Genomic DNA, 16,819 nt, shown 5'->3' with positions numbered 1-16,819 from the left:
TAGTTAATTCTGCCACCTTTCTTGTGAGCTTGAAACACTTTGGAGGATTAGACTCTAGGGACCCGAGATTTTCCAGTGACAATTTGTTTCATTGAGCTCTTTATTATATCAAGGGAACTGTCATAGGGCACTCTTGATTTGTTGGTGAGAAGCTTGGATGGTCAAGTGACCCCATTCTACTTACTGTTTGCTCGGAGCCGGCATAGAACCCTTCGTTTTCATTAATACATATTGTTTAATTGAAGCAGGGATCGAGCCCTCTGGTTTATTTATAGTTTGAGCAGAGCAGGAATTGAACCCTCCATTTTCTTTAATACCCGTTTCATTTCCCCTGATAGTTTAAGTTATTCTTGCAAATATGGAGGAATACCAGTTTTGGATGAATGCTGGAAGTAAGTTAGGAATAACAGGGAAAAATTTAGAATCTTTCATTAGTGCAAAGATCCAGGAAAGACTTGAAAGAGAGAGAACTGAGACAGAAGAAAGACAGTTAGAAAGGGAAAGAGAAGAAGAAAAGGAGAGAGAGAGAATCGAAAGAGAAGAGAAAAAGGAGAGAGGGAGAATTGAGAGAGAAATCCAAGAAAGACAGATAGAAAGAGAGAGAGAAGACAAAAAGGAGCGTGATAGACTTGATCCTGAGGAGAGAGCTAGAGTACGTGAGGAACAAGTTAAGATACGTGAGGAACAGGTTAAATTAAGGGAACTTGAGGAAAGAGCAAAGGACAGAGAATATGAGTTAAGGTAGAGAGAAAAGGATCGCGAGCTCGAACAAACTCGCCTTGAATTAGAGAATAAGAAGTTAACTTCCTTACAACAGCAATTAGATGAAGGAGTAATGGAACAACGTGCAGCTAGTGCACATATTCCAACACTTAATTTACCTCCCTTCACAGAGGGGGAAGACATAACTTCATACATTATCAGGTTTGAAAATACCGCTACCCTCTGTGAATGGCCTGCTGACACCTGGGCTACCAGGTTAGGAATGTTATTTTCTGGTACAGCTTTGAATATCTATGCAACTTTGTCGCACGATATCATATGTAATTACAACCTACTGAAGAAGGCAATCCTTAAAGCATATAAAAAAAAACACTAATTCTTACAGGAAAGATTTCAGGTATGCCACCTTAGAGCCTGGCCAGAACTTTCAACAGTTACAGGTAACACTCTTTCGTTTGTTCGACTTTTGGATAGAGAGTTCAGGAATTGATCACAGTTATGAATCTCTTCGAGACTTCATGGTTGCTGACCAGTTCCTGACAGCTCTTCCTCACCAGATACGAACATTCATTAGAGAACGTAACCTGATTAAAGCTGAGGAAGTTGCTGAGGCTGCTGACATGTATGCTGAGGCTCACAATTCCTATAAAGACCTAAAGGGATCGAACCCTAAGGGCAAGGGTTCATCAGACCTTAAGAAATCAAAGCCTCTAGTGGAAAGTAAAATGACTTCTTTTATTCCTGTTTGTCATTTGTGTGGTGTTAAGAGACATAAACGTCCAGATTGTCCTTCTAAGAAGGTCCAAAAAGTTGGAAGATGTTTTAAAGACTGTAATGACCAAGCACCCTTCTGTTCAGGAACAGTTAATGGACTTAATGTATCTACCATTTTACGAGACACTGGATGCACATGTATAGTCATTTCTGATAAGCTGTTCCCTAATCTTAAAGAAACTCATTCCTCTACTATACTTTCAGACTATTTGGGCCGTACGGACACTTTTCCTACCATCCGTTGTTACATTAGGTCTAAATGGTTCACAGGTTGGTCTGAAGCCGTACTAGCTCCCATCACTTCTTGCTCCGTACTAATAGGTAATGTAAAAGGTGCCATTCTTCCTTCTGAGGTTGACCTTTCATCGCCAAAGATGGACATAAGTGTTTCAGATCCTCTTCCTGTAGAGTCAGAGAAGCCCCTCGAAAGCTCAGATGAGACAATGTCTCGTGAGATTCATGTGGGATTAAAAACCAGTGATGCTACTCTCGAAAGCGAGGTAGTAGGATCACCGGTTCACTTGTTAGATGAAAGTGAAGATATCACCTCCGATACCATAAATGTCTTGACTAGGGCTTAGACTAAAGCCCAGGCTTCTCATTCTGTTCATCCTTTGATTTTCCCTGACTTCAAGCCTTTAGATATATCAAAGGACTCTTTTGTCAATTTACAACGTAATTGCCCTTCTCTTCAGAATTGCCATAATGCCGCTAAACAAAATCAAGTTATCCAAAGGAAAAACTTTTCATATAAATTTGAATATATAAAAGGTATCTTGTACAAGTCAGTATTCAAATTAAATTCAGATGAGACAGACTATTCCATCTTAGTTGTTCCAAGTCAATGCAGAGAGACTGTTCTTAAAATGGCTCATGACCTGCCAGTGGCCGGACATTTCTCGCATCGTAAAACCTTAAATAAAATTAGGGAAACCTATTTTTGGCCAAAAATGTCCTCAGATGTCACTACCTATTGTAGATCGTGTAAAGTTTGCCAACTGTCATCATCCCGAGGTACCAGGCGAGTACATATGGTCAAAATGCCTACCTTTACGGTACCGTTTGAAGGAGTAGCTATTGACATCGTTGGTCCTTTATCTCCACTATCATCTGGGGAACATAGATATATATTAACATTAGTTGATTATGCTTCGAGTTTCCCTGAAGCCGTTCCCTTAAAGACCATAACTACTACAGAGGTGGCTGAAGCACTTTTGTCCATCTTCTCCAGAGTGGGCATCCCTAGAGAAATTTTGTCTGACCGTGGGACACAATTCACATCTGACTTAATGCAACATCTATACCAACTTCTGGGAGTGAAGCCTCTCTTCACCACACCCTATCATCCCAGCTGTAATGGGAGGATTGAGCGCCAGCATTCGATTCTCAAGTCCATTTTAAGGAAACTTTGCTCCCTTAAACCTAAGGAGTGGCATCGTTACCTACCCTGTGCTTTGTTTGCCATGAGGGAAGTTCCCAGTGACTCTTTGGGGTTTTAACCTTTTGAACTTCTCTATGGTAGACAGGCCAGAGGTCCACTGTCCATCCTTCATGACTTATGGACTAATGAGGAGGTAAATGCTGAGGTTCAGTCTTCTTACCAGTTTCTCCTTGACCTTAGATCCAAACTTGAGGAGACCTCTGACATAGTTTCGAAAAACTTAAGCTTGTCAATGGACCAATACAAAACCTTTTTTGATTCCAAAAGTCAGAGAAGAAGTTTTAAAGTAGGGGATGAAGTTCTTGTACTTTTGCATGTCAAGTCAAATAAATTATTAGTAGCATGGAAAGGTCCATATAAAGTATTAAAAATTTGTGGGAAAGTTGACTACCTCATAGAAGTCAAGGGGAAACCTAAGCTTTATCATAACAACATCCTTAAGAAATATTACCGAAGAAATTCGGTTAACTGCCTTAATAACTTTGACTTAGTTTTTCCACACGAACTTGATACGTCAACTGCAGAATGTAAGGTGTGCATAATTGACACCTCTAACTTAGACTATGATGAAGAACTACATGACTTGGTGACTCTTGACCACTCGGATGCAACCAACATTAATATTAATGAATCTTTGGATGACCATATAAGAGACATGAACTACTTCAATGTGTGAGTAACTTTTCAGACGTCTTTACTGATATTCCAGGTGTTACCTCCACGGTAGTCCATAAGATTGACTTAGTGACGGACAATCCTATCAAACGAAAATTATACCCAGTTCCAGTTCACCTTAGGGATGCATTTGACCGAGAGGTAGACAAATTATTAAAACTTAAGATCATTGAACCTTCAGTATCTTCATATTGCTCACCAGTAGTCATGGTTAAGAAGGAGGATAATTCATATAGACTTGGCAACTGCCTGTGCTACCTACATGAGACTGATGAGAAAGGTCTTGGGTAATATGCCAAATGTTTCAGTTTATTTTGATAACATTTACGTAATGACATCTACGTGGGGCGAACATATCCAAACATTAACATCAGTTTTGCGTAGGTTATGCTCACATGGCCTCACTGCCAAGCTGAAGAAATGCTTCCTTGGGTATAACAAGATTAGATATCTTGGACTGATACTTTCTAATAACTCTCTGCATCCTCTCCCCAGTAAGATCAAAGCTTTATTAGAATTTAAATTCCCCAAAACCAAGAAGCTCATCCGTAGCTTTCTTGGTTCTGTAAATTTTTATGCACGGTTTATCCCGAACCTTACTGATCTTACAGGAATCTTATCCAATACTGGCTTAGGTGCAGTGTTACCACAATACCATGATGGTACTCCCTTCCCTGTATGCTTCCTAAGCCGGAAACTCCTTCCCGCAGAAACAAGATACTCCACCATAGAAAAGGAATGTTTTGCCCTTGTGTGGGGTATCTCCAAACTTAAATTTTATTTGCTGGGAAAAGAATTCATTTTAGAAACGGACCACAAACCTTTGATATACCTAGAAACTTTTAAGGGAACCAACAGTCGCCTCTTGAGGTGGACATTGGCACTCCATGCTTTTAAGTTCCATATTGTGAATATCAATGGTTCATCCAATTATTTCTCGGACTGGTTAAGTCATGACAGTCAGTAGAAGATTTGTTGCCTTACGCGACTTCCACATGTTAGAACTTTTTCCTCGCCTATTCTTCTTATACTACTTGACTATAAGTCTTGGTATAGGGGAGTGTGAGGGAAAAGTTCAATAGATAGGAGTAGCGAGGGAATATATAGTAACAATAGTTTCATTGCTACTTGCTAAGGTAGGGTAAGTGCAGCTCCCGCTATTCCCGCCTTTTCTCCCCCACCCCTAAAGTGATAGTTTGATTGCCGGCTGCTTGTTAACGTAGGGTCAGTCTAGCTCCCACTATCCTTCCCCCCCCCCCCGAAAGGTGACGTGTGGGGCTCTGGTTAAACAGTAAATCACTCGACTCACAGCTCCCAACACTACTGTAAGTACATGCCTGTTTACCCCATCTTCTAGGACCCTTATCCTGGCTACTGCAGTTTCGGCTTGTGCCTCCCAATTCTTCTTCTTCACCAACCTTTTTTCTAATTTCACAGAAAGCTTTGTCTCCATTTTTTCAGAAAGCTCTCTTAATTTTCTCTCCCACTCTTGTTCCATCCTTTTCCCCTGCTCCTCCATCCACTCCTCCCTACCAGAACCCTTTTCATCTGATCCCTGGTTCCTTCGAGTCCCCTACGAGTGTGTGTGTGTGTGTGTGTGTGTGTGTGTGTGTGTGTGTGTGTGTGTGTGTGTGTGTGTGTGTGTACGTACTCACCTAGTTGTACTCACTTAGTTGTGGGGGTCGATTCACAGCTCCTGACCCTACCTCTTCAACTGACCGCTACCCGGTCACTCTTCCCGCTTCGTGAGCTTTATCATACCTCTTCTTAAAGCTATGTATGGATCCTGCCTCCACTACGTCACTGCCCTTCCTATTCCAATTCCTGACAACTCTGTGACCATGTGTGTGTGTGTGTGTGTGTGTGTGTGTGTGTGTGTGTGATCACCTAATTGTTCTCACCTATGTGTGGTTGCAGGGGTCGAGACTCGGTTCCTGGCCCCGCCTGTTCACTGATCGCTACTAGGTCCTCTCTCTCTCCCTGCTCCATGAGCTTTATTATACTTCATCTTAAAACTATGTAAGGTTCTTGTCTCCACTACATCACTTACTAGACTATTCCACTTCCTGACAACTCTATTTCTGGAAAAATACTTCCTAACATTCTTTGACTCATCTGAGTCTTCAAATTCCAATTGTGACCCCTTGTTTCTGTGCTCCATCTCTGGAACATCCTGTCTATGTCCAGCTTGTCACTTCCTCCCAATATTTTATATGTCGTTATCATGTTTCCCCTAACCCTCCTGTCCTCCAGTGTCGTCAGGCCAGTTTTCCTTAACCTTCATTCGTATGACATTCCCCTTAGCTGTAGAACTACCCTTGTTAAAGACGTTTGTACTTTCTCTAATTTCTTGACGTACATGACCAGTTATGGGTTCCAAACTGGTGCTGTATACTCCAGTATGTACCTGACGTATACGGTGTACAGAGTCTTCAGTGATTCGTTACTGAGGTATCGGAACGCTATTCTGAGATTAGCCGGGTACCCATATGGTACAGCAGTTATCTGGTTGTTGTGCGCCTCAGATGTGCTCGGGATTATAATCACCCCAAGATTCTTTTCCTTGAGTGAGGTTTGCAGTCTTTAGTCACCTAGCCTAAACTCTCTCTGCGATCTTCTTTGCTCTTCCCAGATTCATGACTTTGCATTTGGCAGGGTTAAATTCGAGGAGCCACTTGTTGGACCAAGCTTCCAGTCTGTCCAAGTCTCTTTGTAATCTTGCCTGGTCCTCATCTGATTTAATTCTCCTCGTTAACTTCACATCATCTGGGAACAGGGACACTTCTGAGTCTATCTCTTTCTTCATGTCATTCACGTATACCAGAAACAGCACTGGTCCTAGGACTGACCCCTGAGGAACCCTGCTCGTCACAGGCGCCCACTGTAATACCTCGTCATGTACCATGACTCGTTGTTGCATCCCTGTCAAGTATTCTCTGATGCTTTGCAGTGCCCTTCCTGTTATACGTTCCTGATCCTCTAGCTTTTGCACTAATCTCTTGAGAGGATCTGTGTGGAAGGCCTTCTTCCAATCGAAGGAAATGCAATCTATCCACCCCTCTCTCTCGTGTCTTACTTCCGTTACCTTGTCATAAAACTCCAGTAGGTTTGTGACACAGGATTTGCCTTCCCTGAATCCATGCTGATTGTCGTTAATATGTTTCTTCCATACTTGGTGCTCCATCGCTCTCCTACTGATAATCTTCTCCATGACTTTTCATACTATACACGTCAGTGACACTGGTCTATAATTTAGTGCCTCGTTTCTGTCTCCTTAAAAATGGGGACTACATTTGCAGTCTTCCATACTTCAGGAAGTTGCCCAGTTTCAATTGATGTGTCGAAAATTTTGGTTAGTGGCACACACAGTGTCTCTGCTCCATCTCTAAGGGCCCACTGAGAAATGTTGTCCGGTCCCACTGCCTTTGACGTATTGAGGTCACTTAGCAGCTTCTTCACCTCCTCCTCAGTTGTGTGGGAGGAGGAAGAGAAGGAGGAATAGGGGAAGGAGGTAGAGGAGGAGGAAGAGAAGGAGAAGGAATAGGGGAAGGAGGTAGAGGAGGAGGAAGAGAAGGAGAAGGAATAGGAGGAGGAGGGGGAAAGGGAGAGGGAGAGGGAGAGGGAGAGTGAGGGGAGTTTGGTGTGTGTTTTCCTGTTTATTTGTTTAAAGCACACTAGCGGGTAGGCTGTGTGTGCTCGTGTGTGTGTGTGTGTACTCACCTAGTTGTACTCACCTAGTTGTGATTGCAGGGGTCGAGTCACAGCTCCTGGCCTCGCTACTCGGTCACTTTTCCCGTGTGTTCCCGTGTGTGTGTGTGTGTGTTTATGAGTCCTTCGTATGTACCCACGTGTGTGAGCCTGTGTCCGTGTGTGTCTGTGCATTTATGAGTCCTTTGTACCTACCCACGTATGTACTACATATGTACCCAATCACTTGGTTCACATTGTGCACTTTCTTAGTATGCTTAAAATTACTGTCAGTTCTATAGTCCTACTTGGCTGCTCCTACTCGTGCACACACACACGCACACACACACGCACACACACTCTAGCGTGTGTGACCCTAGAAAACCATAGACTCAAATTTTTGCAGTCCTTATTTGTATTTACTAGACAGCTCTGTTTCCTAGCATAATGTTTCCTCTGTTTATTGTACTTCCTAGTGAGCTCTAGTCTAATAGACACACCTGACTACCCACCCTGACTTCTGGATTTAAGTGCTGATTACGAGTAAAATCGCTGCCAGTCGCAAGTACTTGCGACTGGCAGTGTTTTTTACTCGTTTTAAAACTAAGTATGGTTCCTGCCTCCACTACACCACTTGCTAGACTATTCCACTTCCTGACAACTCTATGACTGAAGAAGTACTTCCTAACATCCCTTTGACTCGCCTGAGTCTTCAGCTTCCAGTTGTGACCCCTTGTTTCTGTGTCCCCTCTCTGGAACATCCTGTCTCTGCCCACCTTATCTGTTCCATGCAGTATTTTGAATGTCGTTATCATGTCTCCCCTGCCCCTCCTGTCCTCCAGCGTCGTCAGGCCGATTTCCCTCAACCTTTGTTCGTAGGGCATTCCCCTGAGGTCCGGAACTAACCATGTTGCAAACCTTTGCACTTTCTATAATTTATTGATGTGTTTGAAGAGCTGTGGGTTCCAAACCGGTGCTGCATACTCCAGTATGCACCTGGCGTACACAGTATACAGAGTCTTAAACAATTCCTTATTAAGATAACGGAACGCTATTTGTTAGGTAAGACACATATGCAACAGTTAGGTATCTTTATTTCGAAACGTTTCGCCTACACAGTAGGCTTCTTCAGTCGAGTACAGAAAAGTTGATAGAAGCAGAAGATACTTGAAGACGATGTAATCAGTCCATCACCCTTAAAGTTTTGAGGTGGTCAGTCCCTCAGTCTGGAGAAGAGCATTGTTCCGTTGTCTGAAACAATATGAAGTTGAAGTGACAGGACGGAGCCTTATATAGTGCCAGGAGGTGAGACGCAACCTACGTCTCACCTCCTGGCACTATATAAGGCGGTCTTCTTTGCCCTTCCCCAATCTTCATGACTTTGCATTTGGCAGGGTTAAATTCAAGGAGCCAGTTGCTGGACCAGGCTTGTAGCCTGTCCAGGTCTCTTTGAAGTCCTGCCTGATCCTCGTCCGATTTGATTCTTCTCATTAACTTCACATCATCTGCAAACAAGGACACTTCTGAGTCTATCCCTTCCGTTATGTCGTTCACGTATACCAAGAACAGCACAGGTCCTAGGACTGACCCCTGTGGAACCCCGCTTGTCACAGGCGCCCACTCTGACACCTCGTCGCGTACCATGACTCGTTGTTGCCTCCCTGTCAGATATTCTCTGATCCATTGCAGTGCCTTTCCTGTTACGTGTGCCTGGTCCTCTAGCTTTTGCAGTAACCTCTTGTGAGGAACTGTGTCGAAGGCCTTCTTGCAGTCCAAAAATACGCAGTCGATCCACCCCTCTCTCTCTTGTCTTACTTCTGTCACCTTGTCATAAAACTCTAGTAGGTTTGTGACACAGGATTTTCCTTCCCTGAAACCGTGCTGGTTGTCAATTATACACTTGTTTCTTTCCAGGTGCCCCACCACTCTCCTCCTGATGATCTTCTCCATGACCTTGCATACTATACACGTTAGTGATACAGGTCTGTAGTTTAGTGCCTCATGTCTGTCTCCCTTTTTAAAAATTGGGACTACATTTGCCATTTTCCATACCTCAGGGAGTTGCCCAGTTTCAAATGATGTGTTGAAGATCTTTGTTAATGGCTCACACAATATCTCTGCTCCCTCTTTAAGGACCCATGGAGAGATGTTGTCTGGTCCCACCGCCTTTGAGGTGTCAAGTTCGCATAGCAGCTTCTTCACCTCCTCCTTGGTTATATGTACCTCCTCCAGCACTTGCTGGTGTGCCCCCCTGTTCTGATTTCTTGGAGTCCTATTGGTTTCCACTGTAAATACCTCTTTAAATCTTGTGTTGAGCTCCTGACATACCTCTCGGTCGTTTCTTGTGAATTCCCCATCACCCTTCCTCAGTCTGATTACCTGGTCCTTGACTGTTGTTTTCCTCCTGATGTGACAGTACAACAGCTTCGGGTCAGTCTTTACTTTTGATGCTATGTCATTTTCATATTGTCTCTGAGCTTCCCTTCTTATCTGTGCATATTCGTTTCTGGCTCTTCGGCTGATTTCTTTATTTTCCTGAGTTCTCTGTCTAATGTACCTTTTCCATTCTCTAGTACACCTAGTTTTTGCCTCCCTACACCTTTGGTTGAACCAAAGACTCGTTATGTTCTTCCCATTATTTCTGTTTCCCTTGGGAACAAACCTCTTCTCTGCCTCCTTGCATTTTGTTGCTACATAGTCCATCATTTCATGTACTGGTTTTCCTGTCAGTTCCCTCTCCCACTGAACGTCTTGAAGGAAGTTCCTCATGCCTGAGTAGTTCCCCCTTTTGTAGTTTGGTTTTTCCCAGCCTATTCCTGCTACTCTCTCCACTTGGAGCTCAACTATGTAGTCGAAGCACAGAACCACATGATCACTAGCTCCCAGGGGCCTTTCATATATGATACCCTCGATGTCCGAACTACTCATGGTGAATACAAGGTCCAACCTTGCTGGTTCATCCTCTCCTCTCTCTCTGGTAGTGTCTCTAACATGTTGATGCATGAGGTTTTCCAGTACCACATCCATCATCTTGGCTCTCCATGTTTCGGGACCCCATGGGGCTCCAGGTTTTCCCAGTCAATCTCCTTGTGATTGAAATCACCCATAACTAGCAACTTTGCTCCCCCCATGTGTGCTCTCCTGGCCACCTCGGCTAGTGTGTCGATCATTGCTCTGTTGCTCTCATCGTATTCTTCTCTTGGCCTCCTGCAGTTCTGTGGTGGGTTGTACATTACTGCAATTATCACCTTATGTCCCTCAGACTGGATTGTTATTACTAAGTAGTCCCTTTCGCCCGTGCCATCCATTCCTTCCATTTTCTCAAAACCCCACTGGTTTTTAATGAGCAGTGCAACTCCTCCTCCCCCTCTCCTCCCTCTGTCTTTCCTGAGGATTTGATATCCGGATGGAAAGATTGAATCTGTTATTCTGGTGAGTTTTGTTTCTGTGAGTGCTATTATGTCTGGGGATGTCTCTTTGATTCTTTCGTGCCACTCCTCATACTTGTTTGTTATTCCATCTGCATTTGTATACCACACCTTCAACTTCTTTTCTAAGACTGTGGTCTGGGAGGTATATTGGGGTTGGGGAAGTGGGAGACCTGGTAACGAACTATGGGTTGTTGCTGTGGGGGTGGAGTTTGTAATGTAGTGGGTGGGGGCATTGGATGTGTGCGTGTGTTTGTGTGTGTGTGTGTGTGTGTGTGCGTGTGTGTGTGTGTGTGTGTATGTGTATGTACTCACCTAGTTGAGGTTGCGGGGGTCGAGTCCGAGCTCCTGGCCCCGCCTCTTCACTGATCGCTACTAGGTCACTCTCCCTGAGCCGTGAGCTTTATCATACCTCTGCTTAAAGCTATGTATGGATCCTGCCTCCACTACATCGCTTCCCAAACTATTCCACTTACTGACTACTGTGGCTGAAGAAATACTTCCTAACATCCCTGTGATTCATCTGTGTCTTCAGCTTCCAACTGTGTCCCCTTGTTACTGTGTCCAATCTCTGGAACATCCTGTCTTTGTCCACCTTGTCTGTTATCCCTGTTATCCCTGCTTTGTCCTCCAGTTTTTGCACCAATCTCTTGTGTGGAACTGTGTCAAACGCCTTCTTGCAGTCCAAGAAAATGCAATCCACCCACCCCTCTCTCTCTTGTCTTACTGCTGTCACCATGTCATAGAACTCCAGTAGGTTTGTGACACAGGATTTCCCGTCCCTGAAACCATGTTGGCTGCTGTTGATGAGATCATTCCTTTCTAGGTGTTCCACCACTCTTCTCCTGATAATCTTCTCCATGATTTTGCATACTATACATGTCAGTGACACTGGTCTGTAGTTTAATGCTTCATGTCTGTCTCCTTTTTTAAAGATTGGGACTACATTTGCTGTCTTCCATGCCTCAGGCAATCTCCCTGTTTCGATAGATGTATTGAATATTGTTGTTAGGGGTACACATAGCGCCTCTGCTCCCTCTCTCAGGACCCATGGGGAGATGTTATCTGGCCCCATTGCCTTTGAGGTATCTAGCTCACTCAGAAGCCTCTTCACTTCTTCCTCGGTTGTGTGCACTGTGTCCAGCACTTGGTGGTGTGCCCCACCTCTATGTGTGTGTGTGTGTGTGTGTGTGTGTGTGTGTGTGTGTGTGTGTGTGTGTGTGTGTGTGTGTGGGTGGGTGTCTGGTTGTGTGTGCACTGGCATAAGTTCACCTACACGTAGTGGCAAGGGTAGGGTCTTAGCTCCTGGCCCTGCCTCTGTTGCCCACAAATGCAGAGTAAATTAGCTGCGTGTGGTAAAGAAAAGAAGAATTTAGTAAATTATTGCTTATTGTGCTGAGAGACTGGTGTAGACTACATCATGTAAACTACTGGTGTTTGAGCTATAGAGTAAACTGAAGACTGCATCATGTAAACTACTGGTGTTTGAGCTATAGAGTAAACTGAAGACTGCATCATGTAAACTACTGGTGTTTGAGCTATAGAGTAAACTGAAGACTGCATCATGTAAACTACTGGTGTTTGAGCTATAGAGTAAACTGAAGACTGCATCATGTAAACTACTGGTGTTTGAGCTATAGAGTAAACTGAAGACTGCATCATGTAAACTACTGGTGTTTGAGCTATAGAGTAAACTGAAGACTGCATCATGTAAACTACTGGTGTTTGAGCTATAGAGTAAACTGAAGACTACATCATGTAAACTACTGGTGTTTGAGCTATAGAGTAAACTGAAGACTGCATCATGTAAACTACTGGTGTTTGAGCTATAGAGTAAACTGAAGACTGCATCATGTAAACTACTGGTGTTTGAGCTATAGAGTAAACTGAAGACTGCATCATGTAAACTACTGGTGTTTGAGCTATAGAGTAAACTGAAGACTGCATCATGTAAACTACTGGTGTTTGAGCTATAGAGTAAACTGAAGACTGCATCATGTAAACTACTGGTGTTTGAGCTATAGAGTAAACTGAAGACTACATCATGTAAACTACTGGTGTTTGAGCTATAGAGTAAACTGAAGACTGCATCATGTAAACTACTGGTGTTTGAGCTATAGAGTAAACTGAAGACTGCATCATGTAAACTACTGGTGTTTGAGCTATAGAGTAAACTGAAGACTGCATCATGTAAACTACTGGTGTTTGAGCTATAGAGTAAACTGAAGACTGCATCATGTAAACTACTGGTGTTTGAGCTATAGAGTAAACTGAAGACTGCATCATGTAAACTACTGTTTGTCAAGTAAGAGAACAAATAGACGTCAACAATATTCGATCTACCGGTGGTAAGGAAAGAGGAGGATTATACATTGCTCTAAGTAAACTGTATTCACTTAAATTTTGTGGATTGTTTAAAATAAATTATTAACACTTGTACTTTAAACAAAAGTGTGATTAAATATTTTAAGAGAGATCCCTTTTAGGTGAAATGTGGGGAGATATAACTGCGAATGGGACGTGGAACGGAATGGTCGGACTGTTTGGTAGAGAGGAAGGAGATATTGGCGTGGCAAACATTTTTATTACGGCTGTGGGCGGTCGTCAAGAGTTTCAGGAGTACACCACTTATTACGACCAGGAGGTAAGGCTTATGCAATCGTTGTCACGTCTGTATAATACAAGTTATTAAAATCATATTTTTCCAAGCATTCGACAGTTTGAAACCAGGGAATGTTAATGTCATTATTGTATTACTGCTAATATTGTCTCGGGTACCTGTATTACTGCTAATATTGTCTCGGGTACCTGTATTACTGCTAATATTGTCTCGGGTACCTGTATTACTGCTAATATTGTCTCGGGTACCTATATTACTGCTAATATTGTCTCGGGTACCTATATTACTGCTAATATTGTCTCGGGTACCTATATTACTACTAATATTGTCTCGGGTACCTATATTACTGCTAATATTGTCTCGGGTACCTATATTACTACTAATATTGTCTCGGGTACCTATATTACTGCTAATATTGTCTCGGGTACCTATATTACTGCTAATATTGTCTCGGGTACTTATATTACTGCTAATATTGTCTCGGGTACCTATATTACTGCTAATATTGTCTCGGGTACCTATATTACTGCTAATATTGTCTCGGGTACCTATATTACTGCTAATATTGTCTCGGGTACCTATATTACTGCTAATATTGTCTCGGGTACTTATATTACTGCTAATATTGTCTCGAGTACCTATATTACTGCTAATATTGTCTCAGGTACCTATATTACTGCTAATCTTGTCCAAACTAACTGATTTATTGTTAACTGATCTTATCTCAGCTTCATAGAATAAAGTTGCCTGGAACAGTGATCACCTCGTGTCTATGGAAAGGAATTAAACAAAATATTACATAAGTAAAATGGCCAATGAAAAAAAATAATAGTCATGAGAGAGTTCGTACACGAAATTCAACAGAAAAGAGAAATAAAATGCATGACAGTACATCAGATGACAAAAAGTTTATTAAATATATTCCAGGAAGCCACAGACAGACTTGTACCAGCATGAAACAAACGGAAAACAAAGTGACGAGAGTCCATAGTTGAGAAAGAAATGTTCAGAAATATAGTAAGAAATAAGAGATTACAGAAAACATATAGTAAAGAGTTATAAATAACTGTAATATGATAAAGATGGAAATCAGAAAGTCATTGTGAAAACAACGTAGCAGAAACGGCAAAAACAGAGCTTAAAGTGTTGCACAGCAACATAAGATCGGAAATTACTGTAAATTACTGTAAGGAACCAGATAATAACATTAAAAATTGAGGTGGAAAGTACCAAAATATAACTGATATTTTTGCAAAGATTTAAGCAAGAAGGTGTGTAGCAATTTTAAGAGGATATACAAGTAATATATGGAAACAGAGCAACTGCTAGACACTAGCAATCGTGATGCCTATATAAATAATGGGATATACACAGGAATCAATAAATATTAGTGAGATTTGCTGACCAGCATTCTGGATAAAATACTGAAAAGCAATACTTGTTCCGGCTGCTGCACGATCCAAGGAAGGTATGTCCCAACACATCTTGTAACCCCAGTCCCATTATTTCAGTGCATTGAAAATGCAGGGCATCTGCATCGTGACTTCCATAAGAGATCTAAAAACTATAGCTCAACCCAACCAAGATTCGTAGGAGCTTGAGATCGACACATTGAAAGGCACAGGAAGAGTAGCACTGTGCAGCTAAGTAGTCTGGAATTTTTAGGTGAATTTTAAGATGAACAATCTCAAGATTGGTCTGGAAATGAAATAATCAAAACCATCTTCTAGTTAAAGAAAAGATATACACCTTGGATTGTTTGAAGTTGTCGAGTAGAGCGATTGAAAAGTTATGTAACTGAATCCATTATCACAATTTCTATAAATGAATTAGAGAATTAGGTCTTACACTCTCCAAGACCGGCTTGAAACTCCCTCAAGTAATATGCATTAACTTCGTATGCTTGGAGCCGAACACAAGAGGCATCTCCAGTTATCCCAAGTAATCAACACCCAAGTTAGCATAAAAACAATAGACGCCATTCTTTGGCAGAAATTGTCCATGATGGAAGGTGCCTCTGAGAGGTAAAATTCTCTATATGTCCAGCGACACACTTCAAGTACAGCAGATTATAGAATTTAATTAAATTACGTCTTATCACAATTCAGTTAGATTTAGGTAGCTGTATCTTGTTCATGTCTCAAATTTTCACACCAATTACAAAGTTAACCTCAGTTATTCTATCACTAAATTAGGAAAGTTTAGTTTCTTCTTCGTATTAAGGACTTTGGTTGATATTTGACTCCGAAGAAGAATTTTGAGGGTTTGCTCTTGCAAGGGCAGGAAATAATTTTATTTGATTAATTTTTCTAATATAATTACAGACTCTATTTAGATATAATGTGGTGAATTTGTGGAAAAGTTTAACTTCACCAAGATATTTGAAAGATTCGATTTCTAATTTACGTTTCTAGTCATCCAGCTTCTTGGGAAGAGAAACTTTAACATATTCAAACATTACAAAATAATTTTTTTCACTCTTTTATTATAATATTTCTGATAAGGCATCGCTAAATAATTGTTGCAAGCAATTCACTTACCTTTTAAGTCACGTATGTTTGAAAGATACAAAATTTTAACTCACTTTCCATGAAGAACTGAAAAGAGAAAGTTATTTATACGATTTTTCTTAGAGATGCTTGTATATTAAAGAAATAATATGAACCAGATACTAAGATTTTTCAGGAAAAAATTAAGAAAATATCAATTATTTATGAATGCAAATGGGTTTACAGACTTCTGTTTTTTTAGTTAATTGTAGTTCCTGTCTGATTTTCTTTATTAGCGTACATAAACACATGATCACATTTTTCATTTTGCAAAATACGGTATCACTCAAAATATATTAGGCAATGACACTTAATTTCTTACGTGTGAAAAAATTTTTAAAGTTTTACAATATACTGTTGCAGTCGACATGCTTTATGATCCAGAGTGAAGGTGAGTTTCCACGGTGGCAGTCACTCGCCCTGCCGTTCACTCGCACCACCTGGCTCGCCGTCCTGGTCGTTCTTATTGTAACTGGTCCTCTTCTTTACTTTCTGGCAAAACTCACTGGTTTCAGGTACGTGTTAATACTTCTGCAATTCTATGGAGATTTGAATGAATAAAAGATGATTAAGAGTAATGTAATTAAGTAATTAAGAAAAATTCAGAATGTAAGGAAACGAATCATTGTTTCCTTCCTTTATCAGTACATCCAAGGGAAGTCTGTGAGCGTGTTAGATAAGGGTGAAGGGAAGAAAGTTTTTATGAGTTGAGAGTTAGTAATGTAACATTTAAGAAGGTATTCAGAGAATACGGTAGTGAGCAAATAACATTTAAGAAGGTATTCAGGGAAAAAGTAGTGAGCAAGGTAAGATTTAAGAAGGTATTCAGAGAAAATGGTTAGCCGGATTTGAGTCCTGTAGGCAGTAAAATAGATTGCCTGCACTGACGGAGGGGTGAGTATATTGCAGTTTAGTGGGGCAT

General features: G+C 41.5%; 1 protein-coding gene across 1 annotated transcript in view; it reads left to right on the top strand.

The window, feature by feature from the left end:
* Positions 1 to 16,819, top strand: part of LOC128694950 (ionotropic receptor 93a-like) — a 222,337-nt gene that overhangs the window by 107,866 nt on the left and 97,652 nt on the right. Inside the window, exons 6-7 of the mRNA XM_070094251.1 lie at positions 13,215 to 13,372; positions 16,261 to 16,412. Coding sequence (XP_069950352.1) covers positions 13,215 to 13,372; positions 16,261 to 16,412 — 310 coding nt within the window. The remainder of the gene's footprint in view (positions 1 to 13,214; positions 13,373 to 16,260; positions 16,413 to 16,819) is intronic.

This window comes from Cherax quadricarinatus, chromosome 45, assembly GCF_038502225.1.
Source record: "Cherax quadricarinatus isolate ZL_2023a chromosome 45, ASM3850222v1, whole genome shotgun sequence".
Classification (NCBI taxonomy): Eukaryota; Metazoa; Arthropoda; class Malacostraca; order Decapoda; family Parastacidae; genus Cherax; species Cherax quadricarinatus.
This window is presented reverse-complemented; position numbering and strand designations above follow the sequence as displayed.